At 50.9% G+C, this 20,201-nt stretch overlaps 1 protein-coding gene across 3 annotated transcripts in view; it reads left to right on the top strand.

The window, feature by feature from the left end:
• The window catches only part of CACNA1H (calcium voltage-gated channel subunit alpha1 H), a 132,712-nt gene that overhangs the window by 524 nt on the left and 111,987 nt on the right, over positions 1-20,201 (top strand). For 2 of the 3 annotated variants that reach the window (XM_060684033.2, XM_060684032.2), the window contains exons 1-2: positions 52-629; positions 3,180-3,496. In XM_060684033.2, coding sequence (XP_060540016.2) covers positions 3,195-3,496 — 302 coding nt within the window. In that variant the 5' untranslated portion in view covers positions 52-629; positions 3,180-3,194. Of the gene's footprint in view, positions 1-51; positions 630-3,179; positions 3,497-20,201 lie in introns of those variants that run through there. The other variant, XM_087878497.1, reaches the window with a different exon arrangement.

Below are 20,201 nucleotides of genomic sequence, written 5' to 3'. Positions count from 1 at the left end.
TCTCTCGTGGCCGGGATTCCGGCGGCAGCGGCGGCGGCAGCAGCAATTCAGGTTCCCCACCCCTTTCTCGCGCTCTCTCCTCCCCTTTCTCTGCCTTCCCTCCCTCGGTTAAGTCTGAAGTTTCCCGTGTGCGCAAAAGCGAAAAGCTCTCTCCAGCTCCGCTCTCTTTCCCTGGCTCCTATTTATCCATACGCCCCCCCCCCCCGCTCTCCCCTTTTCCTGCAACGGATTTGGTGGAAGGGTTGGGCGACCCCTCCCCCCGATTCGTGGTGCAAGGAAGGAGTCCGGGTCCAATTTTGAAAAAGAATCCCTCTTTTGCGCTTCGTCCTTTTGGGGAGACCGTCCGGGGGTGGCCGAAGGAAGAAGAGGTGGGGTCCATTTGAGGCTTTTTTTGGGGGGAGGAAAAGGGTAGGTGGCTGGGCGCCTGAGCCTCTCCCAGGCCACCCCCCCCCGAACTGTTAGCGGGATTGGCAGAGCCGGAGACCTCCTACCCCCGGGGGGGGCGGCGCGGGAGGGAGCGATCCTGCGCTCTCCTTCGCAGTCCTTGAAAGTCGATTTTGCTGCTTGCTCTCCTGTGAACGCCAAGGCACGGCTATGCGCGTGGGAAGCCTGAGCTCCGCGGATCTAAGGTAAGCCCGGCGCCGGCTTGCCACCTCAGGTTGGAGGGAAAGTGTGCCGGCAGCCGCCCTTCTTCCCCGGCCCCACCGCACCCCGCCCCAGGCTCCCCACGCCGCTTCCAAAGCGAGGGAAGTGGTCGAGGGCTGCAGCGCGCGCCCCGATCCGAGGCGGTGGCTGTTCCCGGGAGCAACCTCGCACCGGCAGATCATCTCCCCCCCCTCCAGAACGAAGACCGGCAGCCGCCGGCAGAACGAAGCCGCTCTGCGCTTCCGGACTTCCCGCGCCCCTTCCCACTCCTCGCTCCTCCTCTCCCACTCTCTCAGGGAAACTGAGGCTCCCGTGGCCCTTCCCCTCCTTTCTCCGCTTACCGGGACGAGGGTGCTTCTCTCCCGGCGTCCCCCTTCCCCGAACCTCCTTCACTTTTCAGACAATGCCAGGGAAGGGGCGCCCCCTTCTTCCCCCGCAGCCTGCAGAGGGAAGGGGCTGGCGCGGGGGACCCTCCACTCCGGCGGGGCTGAGCGGGCGGGGTCCGGAGAACAATGCCTGGCGCGGCGCTCCGATGCCCGAGCTACTTTCGCCCGCGGCTTCCCAGCCCACTCCTCGCTCGCTCTTTCGCTCGCTTCTCCTCCTCTTCTGCTCAGCCTCGCCTCGGCCTTCGTGCGCTCCTCCGCCCGCGCCCCTTTCGCAGCCCCCTCGCTCCCAGAGTTGCCCTCTCGATTTGGGGAGGGGGCAGATCCGGGTTCGCCCTCTGCCCCTGGCGCGGCTCTCCCTCTTCCGAACCTTCCTCTCCATCGGTGTGCGGGGAAAACCCCAAACCGCTTCCCGCGGTGGGTGGCTGGATTACCGTCCCCACGGAAAAGGGGGGTCTTCTACCTTGTGCCCCTTCCCAATTTTTCTCCTGAGTCCCGCCGACTTCCATTTCCAAACCGAAGGGCGTAACTTGTTGTGAGTGCCCCAAAGCTCTTCCGGCTCCCCGCAGCCGTTCCCTGGGAGGGCAGGCAGTCGCGACCTGAGGTTAAGGCCCGGGAGATAGGAGAGGGTCGCGGGGAGGGGGGGCATTTTCATGCCACGATAGTTTTCAAGCGGGGGAGGGGAGGGGAAACCATCCAACTGAACCCTCCAGTTTCTCTCTTTGGAGCTCCCTTTTCAATTCTCTCTGCTCCCCGTAGATCCCTTCTGTTGATGCCACCCCACTGCTGACACCACTTTTCTGGGAATATCTGGGATAAATTTCTTTAGGCAGCCCAAAGCCCAATTTGGCTCCTCTCCAAAAGATGGGAATGGGAGGTAGAAGATTAGGGGGTTGACTCAAAAGAACATTCTTGTAAGAAGACAATCCTATTGTCCTGTATAGACAGTCCCTGAATCAGATTACAGATGGTATTATTGGATTTTTAAATTTCTGATTCTGTCCTGCATTTTATATGATCCCATAAACTGCCTAGAGTCCAACAGGTCTCATTTGCTAGATAAACAAACATTGAACCCCTCCCCAAAAAAGAGAGAGAGAAAGAATTGGCAGTTTCCATCAACTCAACAGAGACTTTTATAGTGGCAATTCCCACCAATTTATCCCTTGCAATGGGGATAGGGGAGAGTCACTCAGGAGAGGAAGTTGGGGGTCTTCCCAGCTGTGACCCCTAAACGAGGCTGCAAGAGAATTTCCATCTGCATTCGGGATTGGTCCAGGGTCTCCCTAGAGGCAATTGGGGGCTTCATCCATGCAGAGGCACATCCCCCCCCAACCCCTGCCGGGGGCTTTTCTTTCCTCAGCTTCTGTTCCAAATTCACCTGCAAAGTTTTCAAATACAGAAACTCCCTTTGCCTCACAACAGTCTGGCTATGGGGCAGCAAATGGCGGAAGACACCGTAAGTGTCCCTTGCTGCCAAGGGAGATGTGGCATTCAGCATCAAGCGAAGGAATAAACTGCAAGCAGGTAGAAAGAGAAGGGAAAGAATTGTATGCTAAGAAATGATTATGTCCTTCTTTCCTTCCTCCCTTCCTTCCTTACTCCCTCCCTCCCTCCCTCCCTCCCTTCTTTGCATCATCTCCTTCCTTCCTTCTTTCCTTCCTCCCTGCTAGACGGAGACTGTTGTCCAATCCTCTTCTCATTTTGAGACCACCCAGCACCCTGCCCTCCCCAGAGGGGTCTACAGCTTTGCAAGGGGGCGTCCCACTGGACCTTTGTCTCCCTCCCGACAACACACCTCCCCCCCCACATCCTACTTTCCATTCTGTTTACAGAATCACTCCCTGACATTAGCGCTGATGTCTGGTCCCTTAGGCTAACCATCAAGTTGATCTTAGCTTGTCCAATCGTTCAGTTTAACGTCCATGGACTCCTTGCCCCATCCTAGGGGGGGGGGTCCGCTCTTTTCCATTCAAAGCTGAACCATGATCTGGGCCTGGAGAAGGGAAGCATCTCTTGTCAAAGTCATAACCTGGTTAATGGATTTTGGGATCAACTGTGACATTGGGGCTCCATCCCAAGACAAGTTCTGACTTTCTCCAGGGGTCCTGCAAGTTCTCTGCCCCTGACTCTCTCTTTTTGCCCCCTCAGGAGCCAGCTGCTATCATGACTGATGGCGAGAGGAGAGCATCCTTCCAGCCACCGTCCAGGGATGAAGTGCGGGTCCCCATAGCGTCTGGCCAAGGCCCCAGCCAAGTCCCCCATTCTGAAGAGGAGAAAGATGACGATACCTTCAGTGCTTGCAAGTCCATCCAGGACAGCTTGGCCTCGGCAGGTTCGTCCACCCGGGATCCAGCCCATGAGGGAGACAACGAGGTCCCCTACCCCGCCCTGGCCCCCACCGTCTTCTTCTGCTTCAGCCAGTCCACGCGACCACGCAGCTGGTGCCTCAAACTGGTCTGTAATCCATATCCTTTCTCCTTCGGCTGCTCAAGGCGGCCTTGTGGTTTGTTGGCTGGATTGAACTTTCCTCGCCGTCCTCTGGTTTGGACGTTGGTCATCTTGAAAGAGGTCAGCATGTTGGTCGGTCTTCAACCGGACTAGGCCTGGTGAGAGTTTGGGTCATGCGGTCACTCGGGATTAAGTCAGGCTGTTTGTATGAATCCATAAAAAGGACAGATGAGGGTGGGGAACGATCCAGGTGGTTGTTTTGCTGTAATCATCCATGGAGAGAGGAAAAAAAAACAGGGCACAGAGTGAGGCCACCTTGGAGTAAGGGAATCTGGGCCGAAAATTGACTCTTGCGATGTTCTGTGTTATTTCATGGTTTGTTCGGCTGGCAAGCTGTTGTGTGCATGGTTACTTTCCTCCAGCTGTCTAGTTGCAAGGAAGGGCTTTGAGGCATTGACCTGGAAAACTGAGGAACACAGGCGGTGACAATTTACCTACTTTCGGTGATAATTATACAACAGTCAACGTGGGAAATGGCACGTTGTATCTCTAGAGTGTTGAGCGATGGTTTCTCTTTGGCGGTGGCGTTGTGGGTCTCCATTTCCAATGGTCTGGCTGTACATTTGTAATCCGGTCCCTGATGAAAAAGTAGGAAGGCACGTCCTACAAGGAATCACACGACACACAGACACACACACACACTTAGACAGAGAGTCCCACGCTCTCAGCAAGGAATCCTGTCCTGTTTAAGGTTTCTAAGTTTTTGTTTGGATCAACTGGATCTGGGAGCCTGGAGGCTCCATGATCGAACTTAATGCCCAGCCATAAAATGGTTTGTTTGATGTGTGATGAGTGTAACGTGTATAACCAGCCATCGTGACCTGTTCAGGGAATCACATGAACGGTGGGTTAGAATGACGTCTGATTCAGCAACCAGAACCAGTGCAGGTCCAAAATCAAGACTTTTCTAGGATCCAGCCTAAGGCTGCTGTCTCAACTGAACGATGCAATTGTTGGCATTTCCTGGGGAATGCTGGGAGTTGTAGTAGCTTCGTGGGGAAACAGCGCCACGGATTCCTGGCCGCTTTCTCGAGCACCTCCGTAGCTGCTGGGGAGCTGAGTGGCTTCCCGCGAAGATCTCTCAATGAAGCGGAAGAGAGAAAGGCTGGGCCTCAATTAGCAGCCTGTCTAAATCCAAGATCAAAGACCAGGGAGAGAGAAGAGGGGCTCAGGGGAGGCCGGGGATTTGGGTGCATCTGGCTTACGAATGAATGACGGGAGCAAAAGACTTAAAGATGTAGCCCCAGGCAGGGTTGGTCTGACTCGCTCGATCGTGGCTTATTAGGGAGGATGTACTAAATAAACCTTAATTGGCTGGATTCATCCAACGTAGGAAGCCATAATCTCTGGTTTACCCACCGCACTGCTGAGCACACACCACAGGTGCCCTCGGCTCACAAGAGTCCATTTAGGGATCGTTCAAAGTTACGACGGCACTGAAAAAGGTGACTTATGACTGTTTTTCACTCTTATGACCATCATGTGATTCCTTTTGCGACCTTCTGACTAGCAAAGTCAACGGAGAAGCCAGATTCACTCGACAGTCATGTTACTAACTTAACAACTGCAACAATTCACTTAACAACTGTGGCAAGAAAGGTCATAAAATGGGGCAAAACTTAACCAATGTTTCACTTAGCAGCAGAAACTTTGGGCTCAGTTGTGGCCGTAAGTCGAGCACTGTATTGGCTACGTCCAAGTTAGCCAAGCCAAATGCAGGAGGGGCCAACAAGGGGTCGCCCAGGGCTCTCCAGTCTTGCTGGTTGAATCCTGTGTTGTGTGAACCTGGTGGAGCCCTCTGCTCCCTGCCTCCCCGCCTCCCCCTCCCTCTGGCTTGCTTTCCAGGACTGAGGGATGAGCCTGGATGGGCAGCCTTGTGGGCAGAAGTCACCCACTTGACCCCAAGGCCTCCTGGCCTCTGGGAACGCCCAGCGCCTGCTTGCTACCTGCTGAACCCTTGTGCTTATGTCCTGCCAGGTTCTTGGGGGCTATCATTTATTAATACTTATTGATCTCGCTTTAGTTAAGCGGTGCTTCCTTGCCGCTGCTGAACGGAGTTAGCAACCCACAATTGTTCATTCCTAAAAGCCATTTTTGGCAAGGGAGGAAGCCCATCACCCCCACCCGGACTCTCTTGTGCCCATGCTTGGCTGGAAGCTTGCAGGGAGAAAAGAGAGTCTGAGATTCAGGCCCTCCTGGAAGTGCTCCAAGGAGAGGGAGCCTTGCCCAGACAGCAAGCCTTAAAGGGAGGGTCTCTCTTGCTTCCAGGGAGGGGCACAGCAGGGCCAGGAAGTGGGGTTTCAGCTGAGATTCAGAGGGTGAGCTGGAAGCCAGCATGGCTTTATGGAACCTCAACTGCATCATCATTGACTTGTGTGTTGACACTTTGCAGACGCCGTTGAGTGAGCAACTGTCATGGCAACTTTCTCAACGCTGTATGTGCTTTTCGCTGGAGGATTTTGCATCTCAGAGATGGGGGGTTGGGCAATGGGGGAGGGGGCTCCAGGTTCCAAGCAGAGCATCAGCTTTGCTAGCTGAGGAATTCTGGGAGTTGAAGTCCACCCGTCTTAAAGTAGCCAAGTTGGAGAAAGCCTGCCGATTCTAATAAGGATTTTATGCAGAACCTGGGGAGGTCTTTTCCTCTTCCTCTCCTTCTGCAATTTCCTTTGCTTTGGGGCAAGCTGCAAACCTGAATAGATCCAGGTGGATTGCCTTCCCTCCCACAGTGTGCTGTGTGAATGCACAGGGGTTGGCTTGGTGTGGCTGCCTTTGACCCCCAACATGACTGAGACACCCATCAGTTGCGTTTGCTCTTCAAGGGAGCACCTATCACTCCCCCCCCCACATGCCCACTGCCTGCCCTTGGGCACCGGCCTGAGAGTTGCAAGGCGGCTTCCAAGCCCAGTTTAGGGTGCAGCCAGCCTTTGAAAGCAGAGCTCCTGCCCAATGGCCCGAATTCCAGATCTGGATTCCCACAACAGCTGCTTTCTGCCTAGGCTCTGCAGGGGCTGCAGTCGGACAATATGGCCCATTGGCCTGGATGTTGAGAGCCCAGAAATCAGAGAGACATCCTGGGGGGCTAATTGGGGCAAAATAGAACTGTGGTTGACTCAGTTGAGCCCCTCCCAATTCTCCTCCTCCTCCTCTTCCCCCCCTCCAAATGGCTGCATCCAAACTGCATCACTCCAGGCACAGTCCCAGGTCTGGAGCAGAACTGCTGGCTCAGGGGCAGGGGGTGGTGGTGGTGGAGGAGGAGAGACCCTCAGAAGGAATGCCACCAAAGCATTTCTGGGGCTCTTTAAAAAGGCAGCATGACAGAAAGATGGATGATGAGACAAGCGGGGTGGGGGGGTCTGAAACCAGAGCCAGCAAAGCATCCAAGAGCACCTGTCTCCAGGAGTCCGGAGGGGTGGGGGTGGGGGTGGGGAGGGCATCGCATTCCTGCCTACAAGGAGGACGTGGCAGATTTACAAAAACCGTCTTCTGTCTGTGCATTAGAATATTGCCTACTCCTGATTCAGAAAGTCTAATTGGCAGTAATGGGCTGTTTTGTGCCAGAAGTCTGTTCGCCTTAACAACGGAGAGGAAAGGGGGAGGAGGGGACCGAATGCCAGATGTATCCAAAGAGGGTACATGCCTACGGTGCATTAAATCTCTTTGCCCTGGCCAGGCGCTCGGCAAACACTTCCTGCCTCCAGTGCGTCAGTGCGCAGGCCGCTTTCTGCAATGCGTGGCTACTTCTCCTTGCCCCCAAGTGGCGCCCCGTCTCTCCAATGGGTTGTGGAAACCAGCAGGCAGGCGGGGTAGAGAGGGAAAGGGTTACTCATGGCAGGTCTGAGCATTGGGCTTGTAATGTGCGGCTGTTGTGGCGCAAGTGTGGCGTGAACTCAGTCCATGGTGGCATATTTGGAAACCACGTTTTGTAAGACAGGTAAATGCCATCTCCAGACAGAACTGGTAGTCAGGATAGAAAGGTTGAGCGGAAGGTTTCAGGGAGGGGTACGTGAACAGGTGGCTTATCCTCCTGAAGATGAAGACATTTTGAACGTGCTTAACGTACTCCTTTCTATAGGCTACTGGGCGAGGCAGGGAATGGTGATTCCCAGGCTGGAGGGGGCTGGAGAGTACTCTAAAACAGGGCTCTCCAAACTTGGCCACTTTAAGACTGGTGGACTTCAATTCCCAGAATTCTCTGCTGGCTAGGGAATTCTGGGAGTTGAAGCCCACCAGTCTTAAAATTGCCAAGTTTGGAGAGCCCTGCTCTAAGCAGGCAACGGCGGGTAAAGGGTAGAGAGAAGTAGCAACCAGGACTTGGTGTGGTCTTCAGCAATGACTCCATTTTGATCACTGACATCCTGCCCCACTTTGCAGGGGTCTTTCAGTACCAAGGACCACCCGATCAACACAAAGCCAAAATATAAGTGACTCTTGGGTTGTTGCCATTTGTGAACTCAGCCATCGCGGTGTGTAAGTGGTCGGTAGGACAGCTGTATGTAACACAGAACATTGTGGCTTGTTCAACAAAGCATAGAAAAGACAAATCGTGGCTTGGTTTGGTATGTGAATTCCTTCCTTGTCTAAAACATCTGGAGGGTCAGTGGAAGCCCCAGACTACGCCAAGGTCTCCTCCTGCTGCCCAGCCATCGAGACCACCACCTCACCACCTGAAGACCAGCTCCAGAGAGTCCATAAAGGGCCTGTCGGCCTGAGGGCTAACTCAAGGCCAGAGTAGCTGCTTGTGAGAGGAAACAGACGGGCCAAGTTTTTCTCTGAGGCTTTGGGTCTCTCCTTGGCAGTGAACTTTCCATCTGAATCACTGAATGGAGGCAAATCCAGTTGTGAACTGGTTTGAAGACTCAATCAACGTTTGGCCAGGAACATTGACTTGTGTTGAATCAAGTCTTGGGTTGAATTTGGTTCAACGGCCCATCTCGGCTCAACCCAAACTGACTCTGGAGCCTCAGCCCAGCAGCTTCTCCTCTCCAGCCTGCCACATCGCCCCTTGTTCCTTTTTCCTTTCCTTTCCCCAAGCAAAAGAACTTTCTCATTTAGCTGGCAATTAATTTGTGATATATTTGTCAGGCAGAAATTCTTGTCTCCCTACTTCCTTCATGAATCACCGACTTTAAATATTTATGATCTGGGACAGGGGGAAGATATATACACCTATATATTCAGGGACATGAATCGCTACAGGTTTTCTGTGCATTCTCCATTTTTGACACAATTAGGACTGTCCAGGGACATGGCAAAACAGGCGACTCGAAGCAGGCCAAACCCTCTGGTTGTTGAACATCTGATTTCCTGAGCCGGCCTTCGTTTTCTCTTCCGAGGGTGACCCTGGATCTGCTTATTCACAAGTAAGACCTCTTGAGGACATGGGGTTTACTCTTAAGCAAAGAGCCCTTGTCCTTAATCGGAGGAAAGGATGCTCTTTTAATTTATTTTAAGAGACACCTGAATCAGAGCTTTGGGCCTGAGTGGCGTTTGGCAGGCGCTTAAATGAAGAGCAAACAGGTTATGACAATGCCCAAAGTGCTGTGGCAGTGCCCGTTTTCATCAGGTGGTTTCTCCTCCCCGCCCAGGTCAGAGCCTGTATCCCTCACCAAAGCCAAGGCACCCTTGGGGACCGGATTGGTTGCTGTCTTGTCATGAGCAGCGCAAGGTGTGAGAATCCGGTTCAGGTTCGCTTGCCCGGAGCGATGCTGCATGAGCTGCTGGTGCCACATGGATGAACACAGGCCTCTCCCTCCCCTCTCCCTCTGCCCGCCCAGAGTGAGTGGGGCGGGAGGATCAAAGGGGAAGAAGAAGCATCCGCTGAGTGGCTGGCCCACAATCGGGAAGGAAATGCAGGTCAGGATATGAAACAGCAAATAAATAAACCATAAGCTTTAAAAGCCATCCTGGGTAGCATTTTCTGAAAATTGTCGAGAGGAGGAAGAGAAGGGAGGCGGGCTGAGCAAGAGGCATTGCATCAAGGGAAGGCCTGTCTTGGATGCTGGGGGGCTTTGAGGGGGGCGGTGTTTGTGGTAGTTATTTCAAGAGGGAGGAGGGGGTGCTGTTTTCAGTGGTTTCTGTTATGAGGTACGTCTAAGCTTCTAAGAAAGAGGCTCTGAGGGTTGAATGCCTAGGCTGGGTCAATGCTTGATGGTTGAAAAGCCATCTTCTTAGCCAAGGCTACCAATGGGTGGGAAGCAAAGCCACCGTTGGCTCCTTCAACTGGTGGTTGAGGACAGACCCGAGGCAGCTCCAGGGAAACTGTCCGGAGACTCCCTGCGGTGTTTCTTGCTGCCCTTGTGGATCACGGCAGCTGACCAGAAGCCTAGAAAGGCAGCAGTGATCTTCTGCTTGTTCTCCCCAGAAATCCATAAACAGTAGATCACCTCAGGGCATGGAGGGCTGATTTTACTCCAGGGTCTCCCAGCACCACAGATGCTGACATGGAGTCTGGAAGCAAAGTGAGGGGTCCCTGTGGGGCCCAAGTCCTGGTATTCCTGGCTCCTCAGGTTCTGCAGGTGGGCATTTCAGAATACCTTCATGGTCACCAGCCAAGGTGCATATAGTCCCTTTTCCTCTAGAGGAAGGCTAGAGATTGGGTTAGGGCCTCATCGCCACCCCCAAAGGTTGATCAGCCTGGAGGACAGGCAGGCTTTGAAGGCCTGACGCCTGACACGCCGAGCATTTGCAAGCCGAGAAGGAGCTCCGTCTGTCTTCCTGATGGAGCAGGCGGGATCTTCTCAGCAGATGTCTCGGGGGCAGCGTGCAGGGGCCAGGAGGCGAAGGGGGTGGCCGCACGTTTATAACTTGCTAAAAAAAGCCTTTGGGCCCCCTGGGCTGGCCAGTTGTCCACGCCATCTGTCCATGACCAGGTCAGGGGCCAGGCATTTGAGCAGTTTGTGGGGGAGAGAAGGAAAAGTCCTTTGCTCAGCCTTTTAGAGATCTCACTCAGATCCTGGTTTCAAGATCCTGAGCAGTTTTCACCCTGAATAGATCTGTTGCCTCCTGGAAGTGGAGATTTTCTTAAGCGAAGGACACACTGTTCCAGGCACCCTGTAGATACCCCAGATATTCCCAGTCTTCAAACTCTCACAAACTGTTGCTGCAGTAGAGACATTCTCCTGATTGCTTTTCTGCCAGCTGTCCTTCAAAGAGTGCTTGCTTTCCAAAGAGAAGGGTTGTGTTTATGCAGATAATTAGCCAGGAGCTTCAAAAGGCAGCATGGCGTGCGTTTCCTTCTTCAAGCCTTTCTTTAGCCCTCACTTCTCCCACTAGCTCTCAATCCATGAGAAGACATTGCAAGGAAGCTTTTCTGGAATGGGATGGTGCTGCTGCTGGTTTTTCATCCGTCCAATTTCTCAGTTCATGGATTTGGAAGATAGGTTGAAGAAACCTTCCAGGACCATCTCTAGTCCTCACCCAACTGGAGAGTGGCAGGCAACCTGGAGCCTTCCTGGAAGGCCTGGTGTCCAATGCACAACTTTAGGCCTGCTGATGAACTTCTGGAGGCTGAAACATACAATGAACAGTTGCAGGAACTGGGCATGGATAGTCTAGTGAAGAGAGTGAGGACCAGGGGAGACTTCCAAGATTTGAGGGGCTGCCACAGAGAGGAGGAAGGGGGTCCAGCTATTTTCCAAAGCACCAGAAGGCCAGACAAGGAATAATGGATGGAAACTGATCCAGGAGAGATTCAATCTGGAAATAAGGAAGAATTTTCTGACAGTGAGAGCAATCAACCGATGGAACAGAAGTTGCCTGCAGAAGTTGTGGGAGTTTCATCTTCTTTTTCTTGTGCCATATCCATCATCGGACATTGACGACCATGTTGGCGGTCCTATTTTTATCAACAGCCACATGAAAAAGTGCTGCTGAGTTTTGTCCAAGCCAGGCCCTTAGATTTTGAAGCCATGGAGCTTCATCACTGGAGGCTTTCAAGAAGAGACTGGACTGGCATCTGTCAGAAATGGCGTAGTGTCTCCTGCTTGGGCGCTGTGTGTGTGTGTTGGACTAGATGACCTACAAGGTCCCTTCCAACTCTGTTATTCTCCTGACCAGCTGGTCCTCTACAGGTGGCTTGAGCATTTCTGTAGGGAGACTCTGTTTTAAAATAAAAGACAATTTGGAAAGGATTTGTTGGTCAAGATAAGCTGATGCTGACCATGTAGGGAGAGAACTTTTGAGGCATCTCTGGAGACCTACATTGATGAACTGGTGACGATGCTGCTGCTGCTGCTGCCACCGACTGAAATGCATGATTGGTTGCACATTTTGCAAAGGTGCTATAAATCCTTCTCTGAGCTGCAGGCTGTTGACAGCTGTTAGATAAGAAAATAGAAGGCAGTTAAAAAGTTGCTCTTTAGTGTGGAAAGTTGCTTCAACTCTTAATTGTGGGACTGCGGGGGTGGGAGGCAGATTTTTAGCAGAGTTGTGCCCCCCCCATTTCACAGGGCATCCATCCACCTCCCCTTCCCCTCAACCAGATTGTGGGTCTTCTCTGAAGCCATGGGCCCTGGTGCAGATGCATGGTTAGAGACCCATGCTTGAAAGGTGATTCCTTCCCGGGTGGGGCAAGAACAAGATCATGTTCTGGGTGGGGAGGTGGTGGGGGGGGGGAGGGAGCGAGAGCAGAAGGGTTGAAAGATGATGTGAACTGAGCTGCTTCTTCAACCACCATCGGTTTCTGCTGCATCAGACTGTAAAGGCCCTGCGGGTGGAATCGGATGTGCATTTGCTGAGATGCTCAAGACAGTTTTGTAACTGGGTGGCTTGTTGAGATTTGGATGAGTTTTATGGGTGGGAGGGGGGGGAGATTGTGTGTTTTGGAGGAACAGGGAGAAAAGAAAGCCGAGGCCAACTGGGTTTTACCTTCCATCAACCCTACAAACTAGGTTAGGCTGAGTCTGTTTAGACAACAAATGGGCCAGATTAAAACTTGATCCTCCTTCAACTAAACTCTCTCTCTCACCTGTTAGATGACCAGTCATGTTCACGTTGGCAGGGGATGATGGGAACTGCAGTGGGGATGAATTGAGCTGCAGCCAAACTGGATCCTGGCCTCCAGGATTATTTTATTGCCCAGCAGGCTGTTTTCCATCAGCTCAGCCTAGGAATGCAGGCAGCTGCCTCGGGTAAATCATGTTGTTGCTCTCTCCAGCCCAGGACTGAAATGAAAATAGCTTGGTGGGTTTCAGATAAGAGTCCATCCCACCACTAATCAAAGGTGACGGTGATTGGATCAATCCTAAAAGAATGAAACGAAGGTGTAAGGAAGCTAAGATGTCCTTTTAGCTCAGGGAAGAAGGACTCAGTCCGCCAAACCTCAATGGGACGGGAAAACTTGCTGCAGGACAATTCAACAACTCAAATTAATTATTTAAAATACTTAAAACATTATTTTATCTTTTGTTGTTCGCATTTCATTCTGTCCCTCCCAGAGGTGGGTTTCAGCAGGTTCTGACCAGTTCTGGGGAACCGGTAGCGGAAATTTTGAGTAGTTCGGAGAACCGGTAAATACCACTTCTGACTGGCCCCACCCCCATCTATTATTTGCCTCCCGAATCCCAGCTGATTGGGAGGAAATGGGGATTTTGCAGTAACCTTCCCCTGCCACGCCCACCAAGCCATGCCACGCCCACCAAGCCACACCCACAGAACCGGTAGTAAAAAAATTTGAAACCTACCAGTGGTCCCTCCCCTGGCATCCTTTCTTTAATGATTCTATTCCACTATTTCTTTGACATTCGTGTCCTGTGGCGAGTTGGCCGCAGCTAGTTGGCTGTGGTGAATTGTCCTAGACAAAAGACCAGCTGAGGCTCAGAGGGTTGCTAGTTAGTCCTTCCACAGTGATCCTGACCTTGGTTTCCTCTTCTCCAAGCATTGTCTGGGGATGAGTTTGCAAAAGCGCTCCTGTTCTGGATGCCTGTTTGAGGTGCTGGACAACAGAGAAGAATCTCCTAAAACGTTTTATGTGGCGGCCATAAAAAGAGGAATGCATCCGAGGTGTCTAAACCAGCATTTCTGTTTGGAAATAGAACCACGTTTCCAAGGCACCAGATTGAGAGTCTTTGAGGACTCCAAAGGGGGCCTTTCTTCTCCACTTAAAAGGAAAACACAGCTGCACAGTAACCATGGGGCTTGTCCTGTTAGGGGCGGGCAAAACTGCTGGGGAGCATGGGACATGTGCCACTGTCATTGCACCCTGTCTACAATTTGACTAGTGGGACCCGTTCCATGGGTGCCTCTCTCAGAAGTAATTTTGGATCTCTAGCAAAGTCTCAAAAAGTGTGCGTCTTTCGAAGGTACCACAAAGCGTAAATATAATAACAGCATCCTTGTAGACCCAGAACTGTTCTCTGCCAGCGGGACTGGTAGGAGCTAAAACATGAGAATCTTACTCTAGAACCCTGTTCAGTCCTGGGTTCCTGATTTACGAGAAGAATCTGCATGTCTTCTGCTCTTCACCTGCCCAAGCCTGATTTGCAGCCCTGATACCCCTCCTGGACAGTGTGGGAAGAAGCCAGCCCCCTCTTGAACTTTCTCTGCAACCAGCAGTTCATAAGATCCCCCTTGCAAGGGAGGCCAATGCCCCACTTGCAAAATATGGGGATGACAAAAAGGGCACCAAATGTTTAAGTGGGCCAAGGCCAAGGGTGTGCCCACCTACCATTGCTCACCCCAACCTGGGTTGTTAGCTGTTTGTGGGCCCCCCAGCAAGAGGAAAATGGGGGGAGAGGTTATTCCATGTCTTCAGACTCTTCCTATTTTACCCCATTTCTCTCTCTCTCTCTCTCTCTCTCTCCTGGCTGAAAGAGTTGTGAGGGAGGAAGCCGGACTGCGACAGGCACAGGAGAATCGTTAATAACCAGACTTATTTGGGGGGTTTCCCTGGACATGTGCAAAATTCCTGTTCCTCATCTCGGAACGGTGAGACGGACTTTGCTTGGCCTCCCTTGAGCTCAGAGAGCGGAATGGCCTGGCCAAAGCGGGGGCTTCTCTGAAGATGCAGCCACAGGACAGCCAAGAAAATTGAATGCACTTTCTGGAATCCAAGCGTGAAATATAAGCGATTGGATTCTTTCTAAAGCCGAAATAAATGTTTTGCGCTTCGTCTGAGTTTCCCAATGCTGGGCAAATGGAGTGTGGCTTTCCCGACTTGGACCGTGCAGAGTCAGAAACAGGAACATGAAATCCTCGCTTGAGCCCTTTTGTAAACTTGGAACCGGAATGTTTCGCTAGGATTTTCTCAGTCGTTTGGATTTGAGCAGAAATAAAATGTGACATCTGATCGGCTGTGAATTCGGCTCCCATCACAGTGTAGGAAGCGTCATGTGCCATTTGCTCACAGCTACTTCATGTCCCGCTAGCCCAGATGATCTGTTCTGGGTGAAGCTGTGGAGGGAAAAAGGCTCCCCCTTGTTAGAAGGCAACCCACAAAAGTGCAGCCTCCCCCTGGCCACGTGATCCACAATCAGACCCTGGGCAACTGACTCCTATTTATGACGGTTGCAGTGTCCCAGGGGTCACACTGTCCCCCTTTGCGACCGTCTGACAAGCAAAGTCATTAGGGAAGCCAGATGGAAGCCATCTTTTGCATTGGGCCTTCAGGCCTGCCAGATGGACTGACACCCTGACAATAGATTCATTTAACAACCCTGTGACTTACTTAATAACTGCAGTGATTCACTTAACCCCTGTGGCAAGAAAGGTCATAAAATGGGGCAAAACTCACTTAACAAATCTCTCACTTAGCAACAGAAATTTTGGGCTCAACTGTGGTCGTACGTCAAGAACTACCTGTATACAAGTACAAGGTTGTTAAAACAAATCTCTGCAGTTAGAAACAATAGAAAATATTGATAGCTCAGGGGGATGGATGGTGGTGGTGACGGTTTAGCAGGACTTGGGTTGAAGCATCTGGTTTCAGTTCTTCACCGCTTTATTGAGCTCATGTGGTCATGTGATTGGTGGGCCATGCAATCGGCCGGTCATGTGACCAGCTGGGCTTTGTGTGTGAAGGTCACCAAGCGAAGAGGTGGTTGGTGCCATTGTTGGTTGGTTGCTCAATTGGGTTTATAGGGTGGCTCCAAATTGACATATTTCTTGATAGACCCATTGGCTGGATACCAGGCTTGGATGAATCCACGGGTGTGGCATGGCCAGTGATTTTTGTTCCGTCCCAGTGGATTGTGTCTGCCTTTGGATGTTCAGTAAATCTCCTGAAAGGAGCATTTAAGCATCTGGTCTACAGCAGAGATGTTCTCGGCTGCAGTTCCCGCAACCCTTAAAGGGAGGGGAATCCCACCGTTGCTTAGTCTGGCTTGAGTCTGATAGAGCTCAGATCCTGACTGAGCGGAAGGCTCTCCTTTCTTGAGCCCCACATCATTTACATTGCCGGGAGCCATAAATTAGCCTCAGCTAAGCTCAGCTGAAATCTTCATGGACGAGGCCAAGAGAGGAAAGGCCCACTGGCCAGGCCTGTTGGCGGCTGCTGAGCACGATGGGATGGAGAGATGGAGGAGGTTACACTTAATGCAGCAGTTAGAGCTTTGTGCACACAAAACGTGGCCTCTGTTTACGCTGGAATTCATTTAACTGTCTCTTATCAAAACACCAGGAGATCTGGAGACACTCTCTGAAAGGCTTCCAAGCTTGTGGACGAAATCAAGTGTGTATCATAACTGTTCAACAGTGTACATATCAGTTTAAGAATGAGTCCAATAAATGGCCTTGTTTTTATCAGCCGGAGAAGTTCCTCCCGCCGATTAAACCCTTTTGTCTCAGTCTCTGAAGAGGCCTCGGTACCATCAGGTGTTGTTTAGTCTTCTTCAGTCCTCTTCCTTCGTGCCAGCGTCGGCTTGGCATCTGAAAAAGAATTTTGTGATAACGGTGGGGCACTGCCGGGAGCAGAGAAGATAATGACAGAACAAAATGACGGAACTCTGAAAGAGCTGGATTTAAGGAAGAGGCTTCCTCGGTGGAAAGAGAATGCTAAATCCAGTTTATTCACTCTCTTTACTTCCCGATTCCTACAGGGGAAGGTCCTTGAGGGCATTTCCACTAAACACATACACAGAGAGACACACAATTCTTGCAGGATCCTGTGCGCACCCTACATTTCTCCCATCGGTTTTTTCCTTTTGGGATATCAGGTTCCAAACTCCATGAAGTCCAAGAAGGAAAGCTGCATCAGCAATAAATAAGTTTTTATCTTCGTTCTAGGTGACCCTTGGTTGGCATCTCCCTCTTGTTTACCCGTTCCCACTTTGGTCAACATTTTAGCCACAATGCAGGGCTCACGGTGTTGTCTGCAGGATCCTTGCTGGTGGCGAGGTGGGGAGAGACAAGCCACTTACAAGCCAGATAGAGCGAAGAGAAGCTTCAACCATGAAATTGGCAATTTTGTATGCTTCATCGCGAGGGAGGGTAGAGTGAGTTGTTCTACATTTTCTAATTGTGCCTGGATGCCCTGGATCCTGGAATGCAAAGTGTCAGCTTGCCCAAGAGAGACATATGTGCTTGTTAACTTAGATGTGCAAAGTCATTTTGATTAGTGGAGTCAACAGAGAGCATGGGAGAAGATTTTCATGAATGCAAGTTTTCTTTTTCCCCAGGCAAAGATTGGGTTGCTGAAACAATGCCTGGCTAAAAGAGGCTGAGTGGGTGTTCACAGGTTCAGCTGCTCCGTATATAATGCTTGGAAGGGTGCTGCTTGTTTTGCAAAATGCCTCTGTCTCTTCTCTCTAGCCCTTGTTTCTCCACGTGGTGCTTGGATCCGGTTGACGGATGACAGTGGAAGTTGCTATTGAAGTTGGGAAAGTCTACAATAAGGATTGAGGAGGGGGCTGGAAGGACTGCATTGGGTGACGAGCAGTGCAATTGGTAGATATCTGGGACTCTCCCAAAGCCTCATAGTGTGTGTGTGTATATGTGTGTGTGTGTGTGGGGGGGTCCTTCTGACCTACCAGTGTAGAGAAAGGCTGAGAAGTGAAATGAAAGAAGATCTGGAGAAGTTTTCATGGGAAAACTGGGAAGGGATTTTAGATGTCATCTGGCCTGTAGGTCACGCTTCTGTCAGGAGGAAGCCAAAAGTTCTCTCGTTCCAGACAAAGGTGCTTTTTTCTAGCCCATTGTGAGTCTGCAACCTTAAACACTCAGAGAGCCATTTGGACCCATTTCCCACAGAAAAGGAAACACCGGGAGCCACAAAACCCTTCCCGTGCCTGACTATTTCCTGAGCGGCCACAAAACTAGCACATGTAGTTGAATTCAACATTCTGTTTTCTTCTGAAGCTTTTCTTTTCTTGGATTTATCCACGGTTGGCCTACCCGGGGTTGAAAAGCTCAATAAATTGCGTGCTGGCGGGTGTCGCACATTGGCGGTTGTGACGCATATTTTGAGTGACAAGGAGCCTCAGCAGAGGGGTGAAAGAGCCACATACGGCTCCAGAGCTGCAGGTTGCTCACCCCTGTTCTCCAGATGCCGTTTCTGCTTCATGTCTTGGCTATTTTTCTCTCCTAACCTGCTCCTTAAAACAGTAGCATCCCTGCAGGAGACCCAGATGGCTCTGGTGTAAAATGGAACCGATGCTTCATCTTAGTGATGGGGTAGTTTTCTTCACTTTGCTTTTTGCATGTTAGAAAGTTCACATATCTTCTATCCTGGGACAGCAAAATAGGAAAAAGAATTCCCTTAACATATTTATCTCTTGAAATCCCTTCTGCCTCATGAATATTTTTAGGTTAAGAAATACTTGGAAACCAACTTTCCTGGGCTAGTCAAACTTTGCACAAGCTCCCCATTTAGTTTTGGATCACGTGGCCAGCACAGTAAAAGAGCTGATGGAGAAATCAGTAGTATTGGGGTTGGCTAGAGCAGCCTAAAAGATGAAAAACAGGACCTATTTAATTTGCAAATCCATTGCAATTGGCCATCTCCTTGCTGCAATTAGATCATATAGGAGTCGTGGTGGCACAGTGGTTACAATGTAGTATTGCAGGCTAATTTTGCCGACTGCCAGCCTTCCATCCTTCCGAGGTCAGTAAAAGGAGGAGCCAGATTGTTGGGGACAATGTGCTGACTCTGTAAACCGCTTAGAGAGGGCTGGAAAGCACTGGGAAGTGGTATATAAGACTAAGTGTAATTCTATAAGCCCACATGCAAAAATTGAGTTTCAACACATCCTGTCTGGGGAATTCTGGGAGTTGAAGTCCACCCATCTTAAAGTTGGCAAGGTTGAGAAACACTGATCTATCTGTCTCTCTAACGTTCTATCTATAATTTCTCAACTTCAGCAACTTTAAAATGGATGGACTTCAACTCCCAGAATTCCCCAGCCAGTCCTGTCCTGCATTTTTACCTAAGCATCTGGAACAGATTAAATAGAGATCATCCATATCTTTTCAAGTTGTGTAGTTCTGTGATAGTTCACTTCCCCCTTGTTGCATTGCAAAGTCTTACATTCACAGAAAAGGTGAGCTGACATTTCAAAGTTTTAACATCTCTCATTTCAGAAGCTGGCTTACCTAAAAATGAGACTGCAATGTTGCCTCCTCCCCTAAACAGATCCTCTTGTAAGATCTTTGACAGCCTCTCCCCTGCAAGGAATAAAATGCATACTTGGGGAGTGGGAGAGAAAAATTAAATTATTAAAATGAGTTCCCCTAGGTTACTATGGGAACCTGTTGCTAACGAATCGGTGGGGTTTCCTTTTTACCTTGATGGAGCTCTTAAAAGCCTGTAACTCTCTGCCAACAGGTTTCCTAGGGAAAATGTTGCCATGGAAACCCCAGGCACTCAACCCAGGTGTAGACCAAGCGTGATGCCAGATGGCACACCAGCTTCTGCTGCCAGACGGGGCATCCTTCGCCAAGCTGGGTTTGGCCCATGAGCCTCAGCGCTTGTGGTCACACCCTTGTGGAAGCCCCCTGGGGAGCGGGCCAGCCAGCTGAGCTCCTCACAGACCAAGAAACGGCTGGGAATTTGCATCCCAAATGAAGCAATCTGGCATTCTTTCCCTGTCACCACATAAATCCCCCTCCCCATCAAATCTGACTTTTGGTGATGTAGGAGATGACCAACCTGAGGTGAGGGAGGGATCAAGCACATCATAAGTTCATGAGTTCCCGTGTGAGAACTAAGTCCAGCCCAGGGGTGAAATCCAGCAGGTTCTGACAGGTTCTGGAGAACCGGTAGCGGAAATTTTGAGTAGTTTGGAGAACCAACAAATACCACCTCTGGCTGGTCCCAGAGTGGGGTGGGAATGGAGATTTTGCAGTATCCTTCCCCTGCCATGCCCACCAAGCCACGCCCACAGAACGGTAGGGAAAAATTTTGAATTTCACCCCTGGTCCAGCCCACCTTGAATGCCTCTCTTATCTCCCGCACATTTCCCTTGACTGTTAGTTGGCCAGATTCTTGTAGAGAGCTTTAGCTTGCAATAAATCTTTATACTCATTTGAACTGCCTGAATCTCCTGATTTCCCAGAGGCTTGATAGGTAATTTTTGAGAACACAACTCTGCTTGGTCACCATATGGAAGTAGCCTTCAACTTCCTGATCTACTTCCAGCTCAGGGGTTTCCCAGTCAAATCCTTTGAAGTCCAGCCAGGTATGCCTCTGCTTAACCTTTTATGAAGAGCCAAGATCTGCCAGGGAATCTCTTC

Source organism: Pantherophis guttatus, chromosome 14 (assembly GCF_059756535.1).
Source record: "Pantherophis guttatus breed Tessera chromosome 14, ASM5975653v1, whole genome shotgun sequence".
Lineage (NCBI taxonomy): Eukaryota > Metazoa > Chordata > Lepidosauria > Squamata > Colubridae > Pantherophis > Pantherophis guttatus.
Note: the sequence above shows the minus strand (reverse complement) of the source record. Positions and strands in the feature narration are given on the sequence as shown.